General features: G+C 46.4%; 1 protein-coding gene across 2 annotated transcripts in view; it reads right to left on the reverse strand.

The window, feature by feature from the left end:
- Nucleotides 1-3,474: 3,474 nt before the first annotated feature.
- Nucleotides 3,475-17,632, reverse strand: part of LOC131697674 (collagen alpha-1(VII) chain-like) — a 73,877-nt gene continuing 59,719 nt past the window's right edge. For both annotated transcript variants that reach the window (XM_058988222.1, XM_058988221.1), the window contains exons 93-120: nucleotides 17,549-17,629; nucleotides 17,336-17,404; nucleotides 16,747-16,782; nucleotides 16,584-16,643; nucleotides 16,111-16,155; nucleotides 15,890-15,925; nucleotides 14,908-14,943; nucleotides 14,509-14,568; nucleotides 14,058-14,183; nucleotides 13,637-13,708; nucleotides 13,293-13,328; nucleotides 12,956-13,015; nucleotides 12,525-12,569; nucleotides 12,071-12,106; nucleotides 11,620-11,655; nucleotides 10,928-10,984; nucleotides 10,595-10,666; nucleotides 9,962-10,033; nucleotides 9,597-9,632; nucleotides 9,418-9,498; nucleotides 8,933-9,040; nucleotides 7,885-7,947; nucleotides 7,702-7,764; nucleotides 7,320-7,436; nucleotides 6,690-6,767; nucleotides 6,016-6,069; nucleotides 5,460-5,508; nucleotides 3,475-5,277 (exon numbers count right to left, since the gene is read on the reverse strand). In XM_058988222.1, the coding sequence (XP_058844205.1) occupies nucleotides 5,192-5,277; nucleotides 5,460-5,508; nucleotides 6,016-6,069; nucleotides 6,690-6,767; nucleotides 7,320-7,436; nucleotides 7,702-7,764; nucleotides 7,885-7,947; nucleotides 8,933-9,040; nucleotides 9,418-9,498; nucleotides 9,597-9,632; nucleotides 9,962-10,033; nucleotides 10,595-10,666; nucleotides 10,928-10,984; nucleotides 11,620-11,655; nucleotides 12,071-12,106; nucleotides 12,525-12,569; nucleotides 12,956-13,015; nucleotides 13,293-13,328; nucleotides 13,637-13,708; nucleotides 14,058-14,183; nucleotides 14,509-14,568; nucleotides 14,908-14,943; nucleotides 15,890-15,925; nucleotides 16,111-16,155; nucleotides 16,584-16,643; nucleotides 16,747-16,782; nucleotides 17,336-17,404; nucleotides 17,549-17,629 (1,770 nt within the window). In that variant the 3' untranslated portion in view covers nucleotides 3,475-5,191. The remainder of the gene's footprint in view (nucleotides 5,278-5,459; nucleotides 5,509-6,015; nucleotides 6,070-6,689; nucleotides 6,768-7,319; nucleotides 7,437-7,701; nucleotides 7,765-7,884; nucleotides 7,948-8,932; nucleotides 9,041-9,417; nucleotides 9,499-9,596; nucleotides 9,633-9,961; nucleotides 10,034-10,594; nucleotides 10,667-10,927; nucleotides 10,985-11,619; nucleotides 11,656-12,070; nucleotides 12,107-12,524; nucleotides 12,570-12,955; nucleotides 13,016-13,292; nucleotides 13,329-13,636; nucleotides 13,709-14,057; nucleotides 14,184-14,508; nucleotides 14,569-14,907; nucleotides 14,944-15,889; nucleotides 15,926-16,110; nucleotides 16,156-16,583; nucleotides 16,644-16,746; nucleotides 16,783-17,335; nucleotides 17,405-17,548; nucleotides 17,630-17,632) is intronic.

Here is a 17,632-nt window from a genome sequence, read left to right on the forward strand (position 1 = left end):
ATCCTGCCCCGATGGAGCCTCCACACTAACACTACAGGGCTTTGGACTGAGATCCCACCCCGATGGAGCCTCCACACCAACACTACAGGGCTTTGTACTGAGATCCCTCCCCGATGGAGCCTCCACACCAACACTACAGGGCTTTGGACTGAGATCCCGCCCCGATAGAGCCTCCACACCAACACTACAGGGCTTTGGACTGAGATCCTGCCCCGATGGAGCCTCCACACTAACACTACAGGGCTTTGGACTGAGATCCCGCCCCGATGGAGCCTCCACACCAACACTACAGGGCTTTGGACTGAGATCCCGCCCCGATGGAGCCTCCACACCAACACTACAGGGCTTTGGACTGAGATCCCGCCCCGATGGAGCCTCCACACCAACACTACAGGGCTTTGGACTGAGATCCCGCCCCGATGGAGCCTCCACACCAACACTACAGGGCTTTGGACTGAGATCCTGCCCCGATGGAGCCTCCACACCAACACTACAGGGCTTTGGACTGAGATCCCGCCCCGATGGAGCCTCCACACCAACACTACAGGGCTTTGGACTGAGATCCTGCCCCGATGGAGCCTCCACACCAACACTACAGGGCTTTGGACTGAGATCCCGCCCCGATGGAGCCTCCACACCAACACTACAGGGCTTTGGACTGAGATCCTGCCCCGATGGAGCCTCCACACTAACACTACAGGGCTTTGGACTGAGATCCCACCCCAATGAAGCCTCCACACCAACACTACAGGGCTTTGTACCGAGATCCCTCCCCGATGGAGCCTCCACACCAACACTACAGGGCTTTGGACTGAGATCCTGCCCCGATGGAGCCTCCACACCAACACTACAGGGCTTTGATCTGAGATCCTGCCCCGATGGAGCCTCCACACCAACACTACAGGGCTTTGATCTGAGATCCTGCCCCGATGGAGCCTCCACACCAACACTACAGGGCTTTGGACTGAGATCCTGCCCCGATGGAGCCTCCACACCAACACTACAGGGCTTTGGACTGAGATCCTGCCCCGATGGAGCCTCCACACCAACACTACAGGGCTTTGTACCGAGATCCCGCCCCGATGGAGCCTCCACACTAACACTACAGGGCTTTGGACTGAGATCCTGCCCCGATGGAGCCTCCACACCAACACTACAGGGCTTTGGACTGAGATCCCGCCCCGATGGAGCCTCCAGAACAATCAGACCCCTGCTAGATCAACTCTGAACTGCTCTCAGCACCGCTCCTGCAATCAGACCCCTGCTAGATCAACTCTGAACTGCTCTCAGCACCGCTCCTGCAATCAGACCCCTGCTAGATCAACTCTGAACTGCTCTCAGCACTGCTCCTGCAATCAGACCCCTGCTAGATCAACTCTGAACTGCTCTCAGCACTGCTCCTGCAATCAGACCCCTGCTAGATCAACTCTGAACTGCTCTCAGCACTGCTCCTGCAATCAGACCCCTGCTAGATCAACTCTGAACTGCTCTCAGCACCGCTCCTGCAATCAGACCACTGCTAGATCAACTCTGAACTGCTGAAGGTAAACTGCTCTTCCTCTGTGATTGCCTTGAGCTCATCCATACCAGCAGGCAATCCCTGAACAGACCTACAGACTGGGAGACTGGGTTTGTAAACCCCTGTAATAAGTGTCATTGTTTTCTTGCAGCGGATGCACCAACATAACACATGTATTTAACCATTTCACAGTTTGCGTCCAGCCCGTCTTTCCATTCAACTTGTTTAATTCAATGGGCTGGGATTTCAATGCATTGCAAGCCTGAGCACTTCAGAGCAGATTGAGGAGGAGGCTGACAGCTTGCATTGTTTCAACACCGCTCGTTTCAGAAACCCATTTCAACAAGGTTCTTCTAACAATAAGACTGGATGCAGTGGGTTTACACAACCCTGGTATACTCTGAAAACGTCTAACCAGCAAGACAGAGAAGTGTGTGCTCTAGTACATATGAGCCAAGAGCATTGCTGTTATTTTAGTCTAGTTATTTTAGTCCAATAATGTGATATCTTGTAACAAGTGTAAGTCGCCCTGGATAAGGACGTCTGCTAAGAAATAAATAATAATAATAATAATAATAATAATAATAATAATAGTTGAGAGACATTCATTTTCCTAGCCTGCAGAGCTGTGGCCCAGTGGTTTTTAAAGCTGAGAACCAGTGCAGTGTTTCACAAATACTATCAAGCGATGTTTAAAATCAATTATATGAATTTTTGATCTTTAATGCACCCCAAGCCAGCCGGTCCCCTATGCTAGTCAGCATGCAGTTACTGTAATAATCGCACCATCGGTTTGAGTGGTCCTCAAGCTGAGGGTGTGGTGAAAGTCTTTAAACTTCATGAGTTTGGATTCATTTCATGAATAGTTTAAAAATGGGAGCTACTGTATATATCAAGACATTTACAGAGAGCTGGTCAAGAAATGGTAGCATTTAAATAAGAACAAAAAGATCTGTAATGTGTATTCTGCGTTTGCTGCCTGCACCACAAACTAGTGGATAACTCATTTTAACAGGAGCTGCAGCAGGAAGAACTAGAACAAAGGACAGTGAGGATTATGCAAGTTTTGTGCCAGGCAATGCATGAAATCCTTCCTATCCCTTGTGTCATCCTGGCACAGTTCTTGCTTTAATTAAACTTGGATTTGACACTCTTGCGAGTCTTGTGTAATCCTAGCACAGTCACTGTGTATTTATTGGCAGGGTTAGTGCTGGAGGTTCAAGCTGAGAGCTTGTAGGGGGAGGCAGGGTGCTAGAGGGAGCCCCTCTGGAGGGAATGGGAGATAGGCGAGTTTACCACAGTACATTTCCATGGTCATTTTTGCAGTTTTCCCATGCTTTTACAACAGTGGATTGTTTTTGGTTTTTTTAAATAGGCTTTACCATACCTTTCTGGACTTTACAGTGCTGAGCTATGCTTTCCCATGCTTTCACTGTTAGAATTTGCTGTTCCAACGCAGTAATTAACCCTCAGTCCAACTTCATTCTGCAGTCACAATCTAGTGCACTTCCACTTTAATTGGACTTTTTTTTAATAATTAGTTTTTTTCAAACATTTCAATATCTTAGTGCCTTCAAAAAAATATGATAAGCAAATAAATAAATCAGCAACCTTTTACATTTTTACAAAAGATTTCAGTCATTTTGCTAAAACTGTTAGCAAGCTTATAACAAAAGATAGAAAAAGATAGCGAGTTGCTAAAAATAAGTGAATCAGTAGATTAGTAAAGGCTAAAGATGCATGTCTCAAGGTTTGCTGTGCAGGGGCAGGGAGGGGCGTGTTGCTTCCAGTTGCAGTTAGCAGTGTGCAGCGAGCCATGCAGCTGCTCGGTTCAGGACGTACTGACTCACTCACCCTCCTCGCTCGAGCGGGTGAGCTGCAGCACCGGGATGGGGCGCGTGCGAAATGACTGGAGGGGCGGACGAGACGGAGAGTCTGGGAGACCTGGGGACGAGGAGGAGGAGGAGGACAGGGGACAGAGAACACACAGAGAACTCCACTCTGTTAGTGTAGACACAACACACGACAGCAACAACAACGTCCACGACAAAACTCACATCGCCTGCAGGGCTAGCACTCACAAACAGAGCCACGGGGCGAATTAATGAGCTAAACAACAGGGGTGCAACGATACACTGATCTCACGATACGCAGGCCGTGATACGATGTGCATCACGATACATGCGATGGTCCCGACGGGCTGCTTGTATGATACATAATAAGATGAAATGATCATTTAACAACAGACTGTTTTGTTAAAAGACAAAAATGAAATGGGATAGAGTTGGACAGGTATCCATACCAGCTACAAAACACTTACTTTTTATTCAAGAACCACTTGGTGATCTACAGTGAGCTGTGCTGCTGTGCTTTCGGTCTTGTGTCATCACTTGGTGATCTACAGTGAGCTGTGCTGCTGTGCTTTTGGTTTTGTGTCATCACTTGGTGATCTACAGTGAGCTGTGCTGCTGTGCTTTTGGTCTTGTGTCATCACTTAGTGATCTACAGTGAGCTGTGCTGCTGTGCTTTTGGTCTTGTGTCATCACTTAGTGATCTACAGTGAGCTGTGCTGCTGTGCTTTTGGTCTTGTGTCATCACTTGGTGATCTACAGTGAGCTGTGCTGCTGTGCTTTTGGTCTTGTATCATCACTTGGTGATCTACAGTGAGCTGTGCTGTGCTTTTGGTCTTGTGTCATCACTTGGTGATCTACAGTGAGCTGTGCTGCTGTGCTTTCGGTCTTGTATCATCACTTGGTGATCTACAGTGAGCTGTGCTGTGCTTTTGGTCTTGTGTCATCACTTGGTGATCTACAGTGAGCTGTGCTGTGCTTTCGGTCTTGTATCATCACTTGGTGATCTACAGTGAGCTGTGCTGCTGTGCTTTTGGTCTTGTGTCTCGAAAGTATTATTGATATGGATTGATACACAATGACTCGTTACACCCCTACTAAACCATGGCGGCCCTTAGTAGCGCCCCTCAATCCGCTCTGCCTATTTCTTTCCACTGTATGTTGATTGTACTAATCGGTGTCAGTGCATCAGTACTGTATACGACCTGAGCTCTGTCACTGTTAAGATCCTGGGTGGTTCCTGGTTTGGCTGTGGAAGGGATAAGCTTGGTTGGGTATGTTCCAGCATTGCACTGCCCTGTGAACGCAGCACCCCAAGTACAGGTTTGTGAATACTAGCCCAGGGCAAGGATTTCTGATTCGTGTAGTTAGTCAAGGAACAGTTTTAAATGGCATGTCTCAGCTGAAGAGCTGTGGAAGTCTGGATCAATTCCACATGCTGCTGTGATGCATGGTCAATGACTAGAAAGGTTCATCACAAAATTTGCCCGGTAATTTTGCAAGTTTCGGCCATGCTTTTCCGATGTTTAATATGCTTTACCGTACCTCTCCGTGTTTTACACAGCTTACATACTGTTGTGCTTTACGACACATTGCTAGACTAAACACTCAGGCATGCCGTTTAAGAATCGAAACAAAAAATCAATTTGTAACAAACAAAAACACACACAGTGCACACAAAAGAAACAATGTTTAGTTGAAGAAAAGGGTGTCCATTGGTGAGATTCATTACTTCTCTAGATTCCAAGTGTCGAGCCTTGAAGGCAGGAGTGTGGTTCTGTATAATCCACATTAGAATCTCGTTGCTACTATAAAATCAGTGTCAACAGTCATTGCTTTCAGTGTTATTCTCATAGCTGATGATTTCTCTCCAGGGAACAAGGAAACTGGGTAACTTACCTCCACAAGCTGCAAAACAAAAAAGAAGAAAATATGAAGTATGCAAAAAAATATACATATACTGTATATATAATGTAGGTATATGCCTGCCTGTCTGTCTGTCTGTCCGTCTGTCTCTCTGTGTGTTTGTCTGTCTGCCTGCCTGTCTGCCTGCCTGTCTGTCTGTCTGTCTGTCTGTCTGTGACACTCACCACAGTGCTGGCTCATCTCAGAGCGGACGTATGAGCGAATCTCACTCTCCTGGTAAAAATAAAACAGAAGCAATTATACAACAAATGACACCTAATTAACAAGCTTGATGACCTTAATGCAGAACCATGGAGGGCATTCCGTGAGTTCTCAATGTACTGGTTTGTAATAAACCCCAGAACAAAAAGAAAACATCTTAACAAGAACGCACAGGGCAGCTTCCATAGTGAACAGCATCTTCATTACGCACACACACACACACACACAGCAACAAACATGATGCCGTTGGACATGCATTTTAAACAAGGCTGACCGCATTCAACTGCATTACAGGAACTGTCCAAACATTCACTCAGCAGAGCTGTGGAAACGAGAGCCAGTTCAGTACAACACTGAATACTGCTGTAACAGCTGAGTAGAGCTCTCGTAACAGGATTAATCTATCGCTGTTGCCTGTTGTGTTATTTAAATAGTACCATGTTATCTTTAATAGGTGGTGCAGGCTCCAGCTCTGGATCAGTGACTGAGCAGGGAGTCTGACTGGACCAGCTGTCTTACCATCATGCCGGGCTCCCCCTTCTCTCCCCTCAAACCCTCTGCGCCGCGATCCCCCTGAAACAGAGGGGTCACAATGTGAAAACAGAAATACACCCAGCCCCCCAAAACCAAAACCATCCAGCACCCCAAAAACTGAAAAAAAAACACAGCACCCCAGAAACTGAAAAAAACACACAGCACCCCAAAACCTGAACCCAAACCACCCAGCACCCCAAAAACTGAAAAAAAACACACAGCACCCCAGTAACTGAAAAAAAACACAGCACCCCAGAAACTGAACCAAAACCACCCAGCACCCCAAAAACTGAAAAAAAACACACAGCACCCCAAAAACTGAAAAAAACACACAGCACCCCAGTAACTGAAAAAAAACACCCAGCACCCCAAAAACTGAAAAAACCACCCAGCACCCCAAAAACTGAAAAAAAACACACAGCACCCCAAAAACTGAAAAAAAACACACAGCACCCCAGTAACTGAAAAAAAACACCCAGCACCCCAAAAACTGAAAAAAACACACAGCACCCCAAAAACTGAAAAAAAACACCCAGCACCCCAGAAACTGAACCAAAACCACCCAGCACCCCAAAACCTGAACCCAAACCACCCAGCACCCCAAAAACTGAACCCAACCCCCCCCCCCCAAAACATTTGTGCAAGAACCTGGCTCTTACCTGCTCTCCTCTCTCCCCCGGAATCCCTTGAAGTCCTCTGGGCCCCGTCACGGAGGCCCCCGGGGGACCTCGCTCCCCCTGGAATAAACACACAAGCACTTCAGGAACATCGCTGTGTGAAGGGTGGAAAGCGCTGATCTTTATTTAAAGCACTTCCCCCAGCTGAATACATTACACAGGACAGAAAAAAAATAAAGCCGTCCTTCATTCAGGATAAACAAATTGAACAAAGTCCCTGTCTTACAATATACAGAACAGAGAGCACACCTGATCACGTGTATCAATCTATAATGCAAGTGCTCTTCTGTTCCACTGCATTGGAAAGCACTGAAAGTCTGCAACATTCAACCTCCCTGATCGTGACTAATGTTTTTTTTTACATTATATATGAAATTCCTAAAGTTTTCTATTCCACAAGTTAATATAAGTGTCTTGCTGCTGCTGCTCTGAGTTTCTCCAGTCCTGTACGCTGAACGTCAGTGGAAACTCCCTGTTGCAACTGATGTAAAATTAACAGGTTGTTTTACCACCTAGTCAAAAAACAGGAGTAAGTTAAAGACTGGAGTACACGCTTTGAGAATATGGTCCTCTGGATTGTAATAAGCCCTGCTGCTGGTGGCTGGACAGTACCTTCTGACCCTGCATTCCTTCTGGTCCTTTGGGCCCCACTGGCCCCTGGGAGCCCGTCAGCCCGGGGATCCCCTCCGTGCCTCTCAGGCCGGGGGGGCCTGGAATTCCAGGGGCGCCCTGAGAGAGGGAGGTTGGGGGAATAAGGTGAGAGAGAGAAAGAAAGAGAGGGAGGGAGAAGTCTGATTAATCCACAACATGCACCATACGCAATGCTTTATCATTTTTCTTTCTGGTCTTTATGTTTAATGAATGCCCAGACCACAGGCTTGAGTCTCAAAGCTCTTTACTCCAAATTATCACAAGCGAAATTAAAAAAAAAAAAACAAAAAACACCCAATACAATTCTAAAGTGAATCAGAAACAACGCAGGAGTGTCACTTACCCGCTCTCCTTTCTCTCCTTGCTGTCCCTTGTGTCCCTGCTGCCCGTCAAACCCCCTGTCACCCTGCAAACACAGAACAGCATGACTCACCCTGCCAGTGAAAACATCCCTTCTGAAAGATAGGAGTCTGTTACAACACTGAGCGCTTTCTCTTAGTGACCAGTTTGAATGAGCTGCACTCACCTTGGGGCCAATCAGACCCTCCTTCCCAGGCGTCCCAGACTGGCCAGGGATCCCGGGCTCTCCCTGAAACACAAACACCACAAAACAAAAAAGGTCACTTGCAAGGTTCAGCATTATAATATACAACTTGTAATGAATCTCCTGCCAGCGGCTGATGACTTAATAGTACTGACATCAGCATAAGCCACGCACTCGCCTCTCCACTACAGAGCTTGCTCTTTAGTTGAATGTTCAACGGACTGAGATACCAATTCATTACCAAAGGTATAAAAATATACTGTAGAATGTGTCTTTGCAGCAGCCGCCTGTCCTGCTCTTACCAGCAGATTATCTTAGTCCTTTTTTAATGATGTAAGCATTGACATCACTGCATAAAACAAAAATACAGGGAAATGAGGTCGGCGCAGAATCAGGGTTATAAATTCTGGGGCGACGGAATTAGATCATTGAAACAGAAGCCACTGTCTGAATGAGCAGCCACCGGTCTGAAACAGACATCTGTCATTTGGGTGTCACTGTGGAACGTCATTATGCTGAACACAAGAGAGTCTCTCACCCTAATCCTGGAAGAGAAAACTTTTACTGCAGAACTGTATTTTAGTCCAGTGTCTGCAATTCTGATTGTGCTGATCCGTGAGGGCTTGGAGCGGATGCACTGTGCTGTTAACACACTGTAAGCCAGCACATTTGCCTGCAAGCTTCTGCTTCCTGAATACGGCCCTTAAGGAGATTCAGTGACCCAGTCACACCAGGGTTTATTTGCAGATTGTATTGATGTGTTTGCTTTCCAAATTCATTTATTTCAGATTCAACTCATTTTTCCCTGGTTAAAGACTGTCGGGCTGTGATGTGATTCGCTCTGTCTCCGGAGCTCCAGGCGGTCTCTCAGAATAGATCCTCGCGTGTTTAATGTCTCGGCAGCACTGCGATAAAGACGTCAGCATTGTCAAGACGCAGGCGTTGTGTAAGATGTTGTATAGGATGTGGGTGTTGTAATTACAGATATTGTGTAAGAGGCGGTGTGGTAGAAGACCGGCCTCCTCCTTACCAGCTCTCCCTTCCTCCCGGGAAGGCCAGGTCTGCCAGGAATACCTCCGTCACCCTTCTCTCCTGTCATCCCGTCCTTCCCACACGCCCCCTTGAATCCACGATCACCCTGAAAACAAACATCATTACTTCAGCTATCAAGTATACAAAGCTGGTGAGGGTAAGTGCTTGTAAGTGGTAAGTGTAGTGCAGCAGATCTGTCTTTAAACCCAGTCCTGACTCAGCGAGTGTGTCTGTGTGTGTTTGTTTGTGTGATACTCTTCTGTTATTATGTGATTCTATGTGTGCCTGTCTGTATGTGTGAGTGTGTGTGTGTGTCTGTGCAGTATGTGTGTGTGTGGGAGTGTGTGTCTGTGCAGTATGTGTGCGTGGGAGTGTGCAGTATGTCTATGTGTGTGTCTGTGTTTGTGCAGTGTGTGTGAGTGTGTGTGTGTGTGTCTGTGTCTACAGTGTGTGTGCGTGTGGGAGTGTGTGTCTAAATCGAACCTTGGGCCCCCTCATGCCAATGATTCCCACTTCCCCTTTCTCTCCTCTCGGTCCTGAGAACCCGTCCTTCCCTGGCAAGCCCTGAGATAACAAGACAGGATGAGAACAGCATGAGAACGTGCACGAAGCAAAGACATGGCAAAACCACTGGAAAAAACACATTTTAAAATCTTCCTTACAGGATCTCCTGGGACCCCTGGCGCCCCAGCTTCACCCTGCAGAGAGAAGAGACAGGCGCGTCAAGGGACTGCTACAGGTATGGGTTAAGCCATGGTTTAAGAGACAGGCGCGTCAAGGGACTGCTACAGGTATGGGTTAAGCCATGGTTTAAGAGACAGGCGCGTCAAGGGACTGCTACAGGTATGGGTTAAGCCATGGTTTAAGCTTGAAGCCACAAAAGTCAGGAAATTCCGTACAAAAAAATATGGCAAAAATATATCAATACACAACAGCACACAGTTCAGTGACTCCGGGACAGCAGTGATACACAGTGGGGTTCGTTACAGAAGCGAGGGTGGTCGAAGGGAATTCCTTGTGCTCTCACCTTCTGCCCGCTGGGCCCCCTGGCCCCCTGGAACCCTGGGGACCCCCGCTCGCCCTGCTCTCCGCTCGGACCCTGGCAGGAACACAAGACAATAGCACAGAACACGGGTCAGTGCCACAGGAACCGGATTGGATCATTAAAACTAACCTGCTGGCAAAATACCATCGTAAAAAGCATAGCGAAGTTTAACAAAACACTGTGAAAGCATGGTAAGGGAAAGCTTTAAAAAGCACAGGTGTTTGTTAAAGCATTTGAAAAATATGGCAAAACAGTGGTAAACTAAGGTAAAGGCATAGTATAACCATGGGAAAATAAGAATAACTAAACAGTGTAGCTAATCTTAATGTTAGGTCCAATAATTTTCATCTGATACAATAGGAATTTCAGTTGGCTCTGTCACATCAATATCAGAGTCTGCTATGTACATCAAGTATTAAGTGTTTGAAGAGTACGAGTACTCTGGACTATGAATGGAGTCTAGTAAACTGGATCTATGGCAACGACCGCTATGACCAGCCCGGAAACGTTTAAGAGCATCTGTAGTTTAGGCAGGACTCCCCAAGATCTGAGCAGCTAATCTGGGGTGCTGGCTGTCCCAGTCACGCTCCTCCCAGTAGAGGTTGCCCTCCTTACCTGCTGGCCTGACAGCCCCTCCTCCCCCTTCAGTCCCTTCTCTCCCTGCATCCCTTTGGGGCCGCGATCGCCCTGCGGAGCAAAACATATGGGACAGTCAGGACTCAGGCAGAGGGGTAGCAAGGCTACGTCTTGGTTAATTCCCACCACGACTGTCTCATTTTATCTTGGTGAAAGCCGAGTCCAATATTAGCTTGAAGTAACATGTAATGAAAACCATGATAGAGTGTTGTGTTAAAAGGCAAAGTCCTTTTGCACAGCAGGTGTCGAGGCACTGGGATCGATTGCTTTCATTTTGAAACCATTCCCAGACCGCTATTGGATTTCACTCACCGTTTCTCCCTTGTTCCCCTGGATTCCTGGCGGCCCGGTGACTGTCAATGTATCGCCCTGTTTCCAGGATCAGAAGAGAAAGAGGCTTAATCGGTTTCTCCTGGCCTGACCCCTGCGGTGCTCAACTCTAATGACCTGTGTAGCACACCTGACTTGTTATTTATTGGCAGTGCAAAGTGAGTTCGAAGAAAACATACAACTTTAAAATTAATTCCAAGGGGTTCCTTGACATCATAATCCAGGAGAGCAAAGCTTGCTGTACAAAGGAATCTGTGATGTGTATCAGAAAGGAATCTGTGATGTGTATCAGAAAGGAATCTGTGATGTGTATCAGAAAGGAATCTGTGATGTGTATCAGAAAGGAATCTGTGATGTGTATCAGAAAGGAATCTGTGATGTGTATCAGAAAGGAATCTGTGATGTGTATCAGAAAGGAATCTGTGATGGGTATCAGAAAGGAATCTGTGATGTGTATCAGAAAGGAATCTGTGACGTGTATCAGAAATGTCACCCCGTGCAGTTTGGGGTGCAGTTCCGTCTGCTCAAACTGCGGAATGCAATACAATAAGAGACATCCTACACACTGCGTATTAACTTATTATAAATCACACACATGAAGACTGTACTCAGGAATAGCTTTAAAACGAAAAATATTTTTATTTTAGTAAAACGTAACTTAGTTGGACCAGTACCTTGTTTCCTTTTTCACCCATTGGCCCGTTCTCACCCTGAAACAACAGGAAGCAGAGCTGTGAGGTTCTGCAGGTCCAGTGTCAGTGTCAGTGGATATTTCAGAGAGGAAACCTCTCGGGGTCAGAGATTACCAGAACAAGCTCACCATCGAAATCCTGTTCAATGTACACTATAAAACACTCCACAGCGCTGCATTTAGAAATACTAACAGAAACATAATCAGTTCAGCGACAGAGCATTGACTAGACGTCGTTTTCAACGTATGCACTTTCGTCTTACATAAAACTGGAAATCTATTCAAATATTTACTCGAAAGAAACATTAATGTTAAATTGCTTAAGGAATCACGATGGGCATAAAAATGGACCGATCTGCTGGACCTGTTCCAGATGTAATCTTAATGAAGTCCTGTATAATGAATCCGAATGAAGAGATGAAACTCCAGCTCACCTTGTCTCCTCTCTCCCCTCGACTTCCAGTAGCTCCCTGTAAGAGAACTTGATTTTTATTATCAATATTAAAATGCCCCCTTGCTCTGTTTCGTACTGCTGAGTTTATCATTTTATTTCTAATAGTTATATTTTTATTTGACTAAACAATGCAGGGGCTCCAAAGCGTATTTATTTTTCATGTTTCCGCGGCCGGCTTGCAGCAGTGTGGCTTCCCCAAGCTTTGATTTCAGAGCTCCCCACAGCAAACACAAAAACAAACGGTTCTTCAGGGGTAACTGAAATATAATCAATTCGTGAGGAAAGACGTACACGTCCTGAGACTATTGTCGCTGTGTGTTTGTCTCCCGTCATTCATTCATTATTTTTGCCACACACACTTGGAACCCTCGTGTATCCTCTATAATGATAAAAAACGCTGAATGAAAAAGATACAAGAGAAACATGGTATTTACTGCTTGTCCCCTTTCTCCGTCCTTCCCGGGTCGTCCGTCTTCTCCCTGGAAACAAGGAAGCGAGCGGAGGGTGAGAAATGAAGACTGTCTTTGTGGTCGAGACTGAATCTGTGTCGAGCATTGGGGTTAGGTAAGCATAACAGTAAATAATTGAACTGATGCGCATTTACCCATTTAGTGGACTTCAGTTACATGTTAATAAACAGTAAATGGACCTGCAATGGTAGGGAATAGGAACCAGATGAAAATGACACAATTACAGTATTTTCCCAAAATAACCAGATTTGACATGGCTGTTTTTATGTCTTAAATATATATTAGTAGTTGCTTATCAAAACACGTATTTATGCCTCTCTAAATGAAGTGTTCCCACACTGCTGTGATTGGGAAGGGATCTGTGTGTGGGGCTGCAGCAGTGCAGTGGTACTCACCCTGGGCCCCTGGTCACCCCTCTCTCCTCTCGGGCCTGACTGACCGACACCAATGTCCCCCTGAGAATGGAACAACAACAAGACTTACTGTAGGGCTCTATTTTAATGATCTAAACAGTGTTGGGTCTAAATACTGCCACTCTTCAACTCCTCAGTGCTGCTGGTATTACTCCCCTAACATCACTACTTACAATAAGAATACAGTGGAACGAAGACCTCAAAAAATCAGATAATAGACTAATAGACTGGTCCCTACAGGCAGTATTAGACTCTCAGACTGACAGACCGGTCCCTACTGGCAGTATTGGACCTACAGTTTCTCAGGGAGAGCTCTCACCTTGTCTCCTTTGCTGCCAGCTAGACCCTGGGGACCCTGAAATAAAACACAAAATGAAATACAATGGAGTTGAATCTCAGCAATGCAGGGCATGTATTTTTCTCTGCTATAGGGTCCGTCCAATGTAACGTTTAAACAAACTTACAAAATTATCAAACAACTTTACTCTGGCAAATCAAGATTCTTTTTGGAGCCCTGTATGGTAAATTATGAAAGCGGCTGTCTACCTTTCATTATATTATTAGATTTGTTTTAATAACGCTGGAGTAAGAAAGTGGTGATGAGCAGACTGTCCATCTCTCAGCTCAGGCCCCCTCCTGATCGCTCTGTGTTTTGATACTCACCGCTGCCCCTGGGGGTCCGGGTGGTCCCGGCACTCCTGAGGTGCCATCTCGTCCGGGGAACCCCTGTAAACCCTTCCCAGGAAACAGAGAAAGGGCGTTCAGTGATGGCAAACCAAGGAGACAGCGCACCAGACAAGCACTGCACTGTGTATTCAGTTGGCATCTCAGCTCATTTAAATGAAAGGCTAAGGCGAGGGCTGGACGCAAACCCCAAACCATATGGTTCAAATAAAGCGCAGGCGGCACCGCTGTGCAGTGTGTGGTGTGCAGTGTGTGGTCTGCAGTGTGTGGTTTGTGGTTTGTGGTCTGCAGTGTGTGGTTTGTGGTGTGCAGTGTGCAGTGTGAGGTCTGCAGTGTGCAGTGTGCAGAGTGCAGTTGATAACAGCTGTCTGGCAGTCTTGGTGCTGGGTGTTGTACCTACCCTCTCTCCCACCAGCCCTGGAACTCCTGGCTGCCCATTGTCACCCCTCTGACCCGGCAGACCGGGGGTCCCAGCGAGGCCCTGGGGTCCCGGGGGTCCAGGAGGGCCTGGCAAACCGAGGTCACCCTGCCAAATGACAGACAGACAAGTGAATCTAGCACATTCAAGTGCGAATATAGTGGGCTAAATTCTCAAAGCTATTTACTCCAAGTCATCATTAGCACATTTTTTTTCAGAAAGGAGAAACGCACCCAATAAAGTTACCAAACCAGAAATAAACAACTAATACACCTAAGTTATTTTTTTAAGAACTTGCAAATAAGCAGTCTTTGTTTCTTATTTGTTTTAGAATTGTAATGGTGTTTTTTTCCATTCGCTAATGACAATTTGGAGTAAGTAGCTTTGAGAATCCAGCCCAGTATCGTTACTATTCATTGCAGACCAGTCTTACCTTGAGCCCCTGGGGTCCGGGTTGACCAGCTGGACCAGGCAGCCCCTCTCCTGCCACTCCCTGAAATGAGACACACAGACCGCTGTTACACAGCAGCAGACACACACACAAGGTCATAGTGTTTATGAGGACAGTGACTCCCACATAGTGTAGATCTCCTATTCTAAACTTTATAGGGGCTGGGGGGGGGGGGGGGGGGGGGGTCAATGCAATAATGAATAATACATACTCCTGCATGAAGGTAGGTTTTGGTTTGCTACTTTGAAAGAGAATTAAAACACATATTTACAGTGATGGGCCCATAAAGTCACCATACTGGGGGGCTGAACAGTGTCTCAGCAGGCTGCAGCACACAGCTGCTCTGCTAGGCCTGGTGGCCGCACTGCAGAAGTTACTCACTTTTTCACCTTTGGGTCCAGCCTGTCCTTTGGCACCCTGTCAAACAGAAAGACACTGGTGAGAGCAAGGATAAGTATTTCAATGGGCAGGGTTTCTAAAGGTAACAGGATCCGGCTCACACTTGACAGGGTTTCTAAAGGTAACAGGATCCGGCTCACACTTGACAGGGTTTCTAGAGGTAATAGGATCCAGCTCACACTTGACAGGGTTTCTAAAGGTAACAGGATCCGGCTCACACTTCACAGGGTCTCTAAAGGGAACAGGATCCAGCTCACACTTGACAGGGTTTCTAAAGGTAACAGGATCCGGCTCACACTTCACAGGGTCTCTAAAGGTAACAGGATCCAGCTCACACTTGACAGGGTTTCTAAAGGTAACAGGATCCGGCTCAAACTTGACAGGGTTTCTAAAGGTAACAGGATCCAGCTCACACTTGACAGGGTCTCTAAAGGTAACAGGATCCAGCTCACACTTCACAGGGTTTCTAAAGGTAACAGGATCCAGCTCACACTTGACAGGGTCTCTAAAGGTAACAGGATCCAGCTCACACTTCACAGGGTTTCTAAAGGTAACAGGATCCAGCTCACACTTGACAGGGTCTCTAAAGGTAACAGGATCCAGCTCACACTTCACAGGGTTTCTAAAGGTAACAGGATCCAGCTCACACTTGACAGGGTCTCAAAAGGTAACAGGAGCCAGCTCACACTTCACATGGTTTCTAAAGGTAACAGGATCCAGCTCACACTTGACAGGGTCTCTAAAGGTAACAGGATCCAGCTCACACTTCACAGGGTTTCTAAAGGTAACAGGAGCCAGCTAACACTTGGCCCCAGTGTTCCCAACACTTCACACACTGTGCAATGGGAAAAGCACACCTGGTACTCCGGGACACAGTCCAACAGCACACCCAAGAATAGGAGCCCTGTTGAAACACACAGCTACAGTACATTACCATAGACACCACAGAGGGAATAAAACTCACATCCTCGCCAGGTACTCCTGCCTCTCCCAGCTCGCCCTGAAACAGAGCGAGAGAGAGAGAATCAGCACACACACAGCAGCAATACAACTAGCAGTTTTATTGATAGGAGTCAACAGTTCATTCATAACAAAAAGATGTGCATTACCTGGATTAATAATGTGTATATTCAAATAGCTTTATACATATCATCACTGCCATTATCAGTATTATTATTACTATACCTTGTCTCCTCTGATGCCAGGAAGCCCCCTCTCTCCTCTTTCACCCTGAAAACACAGAATATCACGAGCCTGATCAACTGCAGATGTTTATTAAAGTCATCAATTCAATTAGACAATCACTAATTTGACAGTTTCTCAAGATATTCAGTCACGGTGGTTTGAGTTCATATGCACAACACATCAAAACAACAGAAGCAGTGGAGTGTTCTTATAGATCTGCACACTGGTGTATATTTGTAGCTCCATTAGCGTGCCTTGAGTCCAGTTGCTGTTTGGACTGTGCTGCGTTGCTGAGCTGTCTGTGGTGCCGACTGTTGGTCCAGTTCAATAAAGAGCTTGTTTTTCCTGAAAATTGGCGTCTTGCCCGCTACAATATTCATTCATTCATTAAAAAAAAAAAGCCTCTGCACGGTCTTCAAATAGCGCTCATGCTGTGCTATCGTGATGAAGTAAAGCTTGATCGCCCCTCTCACCGGGTCTCCTTGCAGGCCTCTCAGTCCCGTCACCCCTCCGATCGTCTCGCCAGGCATGCCCTGCAGGACACAACAAGCACAAGCAGGCGTCACTGAGCCTCTGCTGCCACCGAGAATGGCTGAGAGTTTACTGCACTGAGATTTCTTTACTCTTCTCTCTTACCTTCTCTCCTCTCGCCCCTGGCATGCCGATTCCAGTCTGAGAGAAGTAAAAAAGACAAGATAAACATTACTCCCACTTCTGACAATACCTTCAGAAATAACTCTTACTGTAGTATAAGCACAGTAATAAAAGCATGGTAAAGCACAGCTATGCACTGTAATGCCCATAGAGATATGGTAAAGAGAATTAAAAAAAACATCAAACTATGGTAAATGCAAAGCAAAACTGAAAAATTGCAGTGAAATTTGACTGCAGTAAACGTTTATTAGGGAAGTAGTGAGTAAAGAAATACACTTTTAAACACATGTAATTGTTCTTCATGCTCGGCTGATTTATTCACTCGTGTGTTTAGGGGCAAATCTAGAAAGTGTATTTTATTTAGAAATAAGTATTAATTTACCATCAATACATACCTGAGGACTATCGAAAGAAATCTGCCATTTTGTTAAATTGAGTACTTTATGCCAAATTTACAAGTTATATTTGCATGCTGGTGCTACACCCAGACAGTGAGTTTCAAGAGCCCAGATATGAGGGTCTCTACTGGGCTCTGTGTTTGGGCATGGCCCTTGGATTCAAAATGACATACCTCTCCTGGTAGGCCACGGTCCCCCTGCTGCCCCTTGGGCCCTGCTGGCCCGTGCAGCCCTGCGACACCCTGCCGGAGAGAGACGTCAAGAGATCAGAGATTACAACAGACCAGACACAAACTCAGACACATTCTGGACAGACAAACAGATGCAGCCCCAGAGCTCAGAGGGGACTCTAGGAAGCTGCGCTGCATGGACAAGCTCTTCCTTACCATTTTCCCGGGCAGCCCCGCCTCCCCATCTTTACCGGGAATGCCATCTCTCCCCGGAATGCCAGGCTTCCCCGACTCTCCCTG

This window comes from Acipenser ruthenus, chromosome 16, assembly GCF_902713425.1.
Source record: "Acipenser ruthenus chromosome 16, fAciRut3.2 maternal haplotype, whole genome shotgun sequence".
NCBI classification, from domain to species: Eukaryota; Metazoa; Chordata; class Actinopteri; order Acipenseriformes; family Acipenseridae; genus Acipenser; species Acipenser ruthenus.